This window comes from Etheostoma cragini, chromosome 14 (genome assembly GCF_013103735.1).
Source record: "Etheostoma cragini isolate CJK2018 chromosome 14, CSU_Ecrag_1.0, whole genome shotgun sequence".
Taxonomy (NCBI): Eukaryota; Metazoa; Chordata; class Actinopteri; order Perciformes; family Percidae; genus Etheostoma; species Etheostoma cragini.
Genome location: NC_048420.1, coordinates 10572911 through 10579133, shown reverse-complemented (window position 1 = coordinate 10579133; position 6223 = coordinate 10572911). Strand labels below are relative to the sequence as shown.

Genomic DNA, 6223 nt, shown 5'->3' with positions numbered 1-6223 from the left:
TATACAAGGCCACATTCACTAAGAAAGCTTTGAAGTACAAAGTGTTCATTAAATAATCCTGAAAATCCTGTTGCCTAATGTTAATTGCCTATCCATCCCTTCGTTTTAAACAAAAGACTATAATTCACACGCTGAAACAGCTAGCCAAAGTGTTAGCAGCAGTTTTGAAGGTCTCGTGATGCAATTAGTGGAATTATTTCAAAATGTTACCAGATTCCATGTCATTCATTCTTCATCTTCTTTATCTCCAGAGAATCCAAAGCATTAGCTGGGAGAGGCCACGAAGCGGTGAATATGTCAAGTCTTCAATTCATTGTTGGTTGTGGAGTGTATTCAGTGTTAATATTTTCTAAATTCTTTGACACTCAATTGAAAATGTTGAACCACCACATAAAGCCAGGAGTTCACCGGGCTCCACTGTGAATTACTTTTTTTGTCAGCTGGGTTGTATTTCATTTCCAATGCAGACTGTGTGTCTGCAGTGCCTCCTAACTGCTTGATTTGTGCTCTATGGACTGACTTAATGTCAGGTTGCGGTAGGCTAACCACTCGTGTAATTGCAATAATGCTCTTGGAATTGCCATTTCTCCCTTTATTTAGTTTCAGAGTAGGTACTTATCCTTATGGCCACAAGAGAGCGCCAGCAGCCACTCAATTGGCAGCTTCAAATTGACTGATGTTTTCTGATCATATAAGCCCTTACTGGACCATTCATGCTCGTTGGACCAGTTTTAATGCACATTTGCCCCATTATCCAGTGTCATTGAGTGACAGTAGCTGTCTGCTATTGTTATTGATTTCAGATGGGAGGCACAGCTAGTCCAAACTTGAGTTCATCATGCAGGATGGCATCAAGTTTCTGAGATGTGTCAGGTGAGCAGTTGTAAAAACATTTTGTGAATTAGCAGCCTGTTTGCAGTTGGTTTAAATCAAATCGTTCAAATCTGATTAAAAATGTATACATTTCAAACAGATGCACATCACTACATTTCTTCAAACAATTAATCTTTAATAGCACAATTATACAATACAATCAACATGCCCTCCACCACTTAGGTTTTATGTTGCACAGATGATAACTCTGAATAAACTATTTACAATTTTATGGCACATGCTCTAAGCAGTTGTGACTGTAGCTGATGGAGAAGGAGGAGGGGTTGAATATACGTGGCGGCTCATAAAGGTAAAAGGGACAGAAGCAGGGTGGTCATTTGGTGGTGTAGAAGGGGATGTAGTGACAGATGTGTAGAGGCCTGAATGGCAGTGGGGGAGGGGCGGCGGTGACGTGAGCCAACACTGATGTCAGCATCACCACAATGATGGGTCATATCTGGTGAGAGAGAAGCACAGGACAAGGTCAGCTTCCTGCGAGAGTTACAACCAAACTCTTATATTGACACTTTTTTACACACACACCTTGACTGTGGGAGCGTGTCTGTGCTTTCCTTCAACAGCAGCTCTGAGACCAGTGTGTCCAGAAGCTCAGGACTGGACCTCTTTCCATACCTGAGATACAGAAAAAGACAGACAGACAGGCAGTCAGACAGATGGAAATTGAAATAGCTTGGACCTTTCGGCTGTCAAAGGAAAAAAACAGTACAGAGAGAGACCTTGGGTGAATTGAGCACAGGGAAATAAAATACATAACCTATTACTCTGCATGTCTTTTGGTCATAAGTCCAATTATAGGCTTAGTGAAGTCTGAACACTGCCAGACCGAGACCCTGCAGAGAGAGACAGGAGTTGAATCGCAGGTGGTCATATCTCCTTTTCCCTCCCTTAGATGATAAGCTGTGCCGGCGTGCTCGTTCCCCCGGGTGGCTAATCGCCTGCAGCCGGCATGCAAGCCCCTTACATTCAGAGGAAAACTGTGGGTGATTGGACACACCACGCCGGCCGTGGCAGTCATTTCTCCTCAGGTGTTATTATTTTATTTTGCAGATGGTAATTGTAACGTGATGTGAAAAGCTGCAGACAGACTGGCTGCTCCAACAGGCACAACTTTAGGTGGACTTTATTTGATTTGCACTTTATTGTCAGATTTTTTTCTCTGCTGGACTGTTAGGTTATCTATTATATACATGTTGATGTATTCTGTTATGTATTACTTACAATATTACACTTCATATATTATACTATACTACACTGATGCTGGCTTTTATGCTGTTATATTATATACCTTTTTCTAATCCATAATGTTTTATCCCTGAGCTACCTATTGGTATATTAAAGTACTACCTTTCACACTATACTATTTACATGTACATACGTATTATATCCCATAATAATTTATCATTTTACATGATATGCTAATATTTTATGAAGCTTGAATCATATTCTATATTATATTTGTATTAGATCTCTATATTAATAGAGACAAACACAAAATGCCATTTTTCAATCATATCAGTCTGGTACACTGGTAATAGACTTAATGACTGCTGCTATTAATCACCACTGTCACTTTACCATTGGGACTTTACCTTGCAATGTTTTTCTTCGTATGTTCTTGTATAGTTTTTTCTATTTTTGTTTTATTCTTAATTTAGTTAAGTTTTTTTAAATACCTTATTTATTATTTGACTTTCTCAATTATCTGTTCTATTGCGGTCTGTGTGGTACTGTAAAAACTGAATTGGACCTCTGGGGATCAAGAAAGGTTTATGTTAGCCCATAGATTATGTCAAGAACGTAACAGAAAATGCCAAATGTTGAGGAAACATTAAATATAATATGTGGAGCCTTACAGACACAATGATAAACAACCATCAAAATGAAAATCCAGCATTCCTACTACTCAGCAGAACTGGGAATTGGTAGTGTTTAAGGCTATGGGAGAAAATGGCGTAAGTGTAAGAATATACTAAAGCATCACTGAACTTTCAAGCATGTTTTATCTGAAAACACTCATCTCATTATACTCAGTGGTTCCAATTGTATACAAATGGACAGAATACTATAAACTGAAAATAAGGTAGCAGCCAGTGGACACATATTACCAATCCAGTCATTTCAGAACAATATTGTAAGTGTTCCCTGTAACCAGTTTAAAGCTGTAATCAAAGTAACTCCAGCTCTGTTAATACGCGTTCTGTAAAGAGGTGTAATCAGTCCGCCTACCTCTGTCTTGTGATGAGGTTGATGTAGTGTCTCAGGGCTGAGTAGTACTTGGCCAGGTCCTCCGCCGGGGCGTCATCCCCGGGGTTCTCCGGTTTCACCGGGTATCCCTCCGTCAGGGCGCCCAGGCAGAGTAGCGCCCACACCAGAAACCCCAGAGTCCCCAGCCAGCTCATTAAGTTAGGATGCATCTGACCGAGCAAAAAAACAACTGTGTCAGTCAACGCCAGAGCACTGGACACCTCCACTGTGCTTCAAATGTCCGTTTTCAATCAACTGTTACAATATATTGACCTAAGGGTTATCACGGAAGCCATTGCTTAAGGAATACATTTAAGCAATAGTTGGAGCAAAAAACACTTCCAAACATTATTATAAGTAATATATTATTGGATAATATAACCAAGAACTTTGCAGCTGCATAGCCGGTAGACAATCATCAACATAAGTTTCATAACAATATTAGTAAATCAAATATCAAGGTACTTACATTTCCCAAAGGATAAGAGGGAGATTTGCGGCTGTCCTGAGGCGTATCTTCTGCTCTACTGGGCGCTTGGTGCGCGCGGGCTTTTATACGTGTGCGCCAGACACGCTCCAGAAAGACGCGTCACAGCCGCGCTCCGTTTAGCGCGAGTCTTTGCCTTTCTTAGTGTGAACGTCACTGGTGATGCTATCAATAATGTGCTTAAAAAAAGCTGTTCAAACTCGTTTACATGATCTACAATAACATTGCATACTAAAAATATAGTGAGTTGATAAGTATTTTTACCAAATAAGTCAAGAGGGATTAGGAAATACGACTCATGTTTCTATAGAAACGTGTAATGGGTATTGCAGTAACAATAAACATATAGCAAGTCTGATAAGTTCACTAAAAAGTCACTGGGAAGCATCGGATTAACATATTCCCTTTGAAAATATTACTAAACTACGTTACTGTGTTGTTAATGTAACCAACATATTTTATGTCTCAAATGCAGGTGTGTGTGTGTGTACACAAGCAGACACACACATTTGGCACATTTACACCCTCTTAATAACTGTGGCATTCAAACACACTGTCAAACAGATTGAGATATACATGCAACGTGTGATGTTTTGGTGTTTATGAGGCTTCTCTATGAAGAAGGTGGTGAATTATTTTAAAATCAAGTAGTGATTCTTCTACAAAACGGGATCAATAATCCCATCTGAAGTCACAAAAGATTGGCAGTAATGTGACACTGTGGGCGCACTTCAAATTAATCTTCCTAACCAAAAGAAGCCCCAATGAGGACACCTCGGGTGATCTGGAATAAAAAGGTTTCAAACCGACTCACATGTACATGAGCTCTTTTTTTGACACGCTGTTCGACTGAATCATTCCAATTTCGTTTTGCAATTCATTCCATCAGGAAAGAGAGACTGGGACATCAACGTGAACAAAAGGCCTAAATATGAATATCAAGACACGTCAGTCAAAGAAGAGCCCAATCTCTAAGAAACCTACTTAATAAGAAAACCCAAATAGCACTTCAAATGAAACTGTACCACCGAGTGCTTCATTTACCTCCTATTCATATATCCTTTTGTATACCGGCTCGCAGCCATATAATCTATCAAAATCAGTATTCTTCAGCAGTGCTGCGCAGAGGATGTGTTAAGGGCTTTTTGTATAACACAGGATGTTAAGAGGGAGATGAGGAATGAGACACGAGTGAGAAAACATGGAGCACAAAGTCATGACGGAATCATGATGATCGCAAGCAGGAATTAGAACTTCTAGTCCTCTTCAGGGGATACGCACATTTACACACATGCACACACACTCAGCGGCTCACTTCAATAGGTACCTTTTTTAAGCAAACAGCTTGCCACTATGCAAGTGTCTGAAATCATAGCTTTGTGAATGAAGCAGATGTATAAAGCACGTAGACTAAGTCGAGAGGTCAGTTAATGTTTGCTCAAACATCAGACTGAGATAAGTGACTCGTTATGATCATTAGGGATCAATTCATCAACTCCAGTGTTTTGGTCACAGGTGAGATCTTAAGATTTGAAGTGAAAACTCAGATCTGCTGGCGGCACTTACAGTAGGATTCATCTTCTGGGAACATTATTGCACTCCATCAAATAGTTGTTGAGATATTTCATCCTGGACCAAAGTAGAAGGACGATCGTTTGACCTACATTGTTATACCAAGAGTCACTATGCTAGCATGGCTAAATGGAGTGAAAATTGCCTGACAAAACCTTCTTTCTGTGTTGATTATACGGTCCGAATTTGGCATTTAAACAACATAGCCCCTATGGATCATGTCTAGTGTCATCAGTACAGACTGTTACAGGTGTTTGCTGTCCTGGCTCCTAAATGGTGGAACGAGTCCCCCTTTGACATCAGGACAGCTGAAAGTCCACACATCTTCTGCGGCAGCTTATAAAACATCTGTTCCAACTGCACCTTGGCTAAAAGAAAGTGATGGTTAAATTAAAAAGAAATGACATTAACTGAACGTACATGTTGCACTTACACGTGGCACTTTGTAGTTTGGCTTATTGAAAGCTTATGTACGTCTAAGGGATTCTTGCTGTTTGTACATGTATGGTGTATGACACTTATGGACCTTTTTCACAGAAGACATTTTGACTTATAGTAGGAAAAGCACAGCTGAAATTGAAATCAAGTGTCCCAGTAAGCTACTTCAGTGAGTCAGCATGCAGAGAGCAGGGCCTCTCCTAAGTGGAATGCTGCCATCATGAATGGTTTTGAATACACCTGTGCTTTTCCTACTATGACATGTCAACATGTCTGCCGTGAAAAAGGTCTATTGAAAGTCACTTAGGAGAAAAGCTATAGCTAAATGAAATGTAAGGTAGTGGTTGGGGAATTTGTTTTGGACTTCTCCTCACCTAAATATTGTAGTGTATTGCTTCATTGGCAAAGTTGACCTTTTCAGCAATGCTTACAGCAAAATAATGCACCATTGATTCAAAAGGGTTCCACCAAAGTAGTTAATTTCACACTACTCTTAAAGCCCTTGCTTGCCCTCGATCTCAACCTTTAGTGGAACTAAATGTTAACATAGTGGATTAATCCCAAACTAAATATGCTTTTCACACAGCA

General features: G+C 39.9%; 1 protein-coding gene across 1 annotated transcript; it reads right to left on the bottom strand.

Moving 5' to 3' along the window:
* Positions 1 to 984: 984 nt before the first annotated feature.
* npy (neuropeptide Y) lies at positions 985 to 3736 on the bottom strand. Its single transcript, XM_034892922.1, has 4 exons — positions 3608 to 3736; positions 3121 to 3308; positions 1417 to 1506; positions 985 to 1330 (listed from the first exon to the last, which is right to left on the bottom strand). The coding sequence occupies exons 2-4, from the start codon at positions 3306 to 3308 to the stop codon at positions 1309 to 1311; spliced, it is 300 nt and encodes a 99-aa protein (XP_034748813.1). The 5' UTR covers positions 3608 to 3736; the 3' UTR covers positions 985 to 1308.
* Between the last annotated feature and the right edge of the window lie 2487 nt (positions 3737 to 6223).

Excerpts from the sequence above, each read along its gene's own strand:
- npy (XM_034892922.1), bottom strand. The coding sequence starts at position 3,308 with ATGCATCCTAACTTAATGAGCTGGCTGGGGACTCTGGGGTTTCTGGTG. Across the intron at positions 1,507-3,120 it reads AACCTCATCACAAGACAGAG|GTATGGAAAGAGGTCCAGTC; the intron begins GTAGGCGGACTG and ends TCTGTATCTCAG. Across the intron at positions 1,331-1,416 it reads GACACGCTCCCACAGTCAAG|ATATGACCCATCATTGTGGT; the intron begins GTGTGTGTGTAA and ends CTCTCTCACCAG.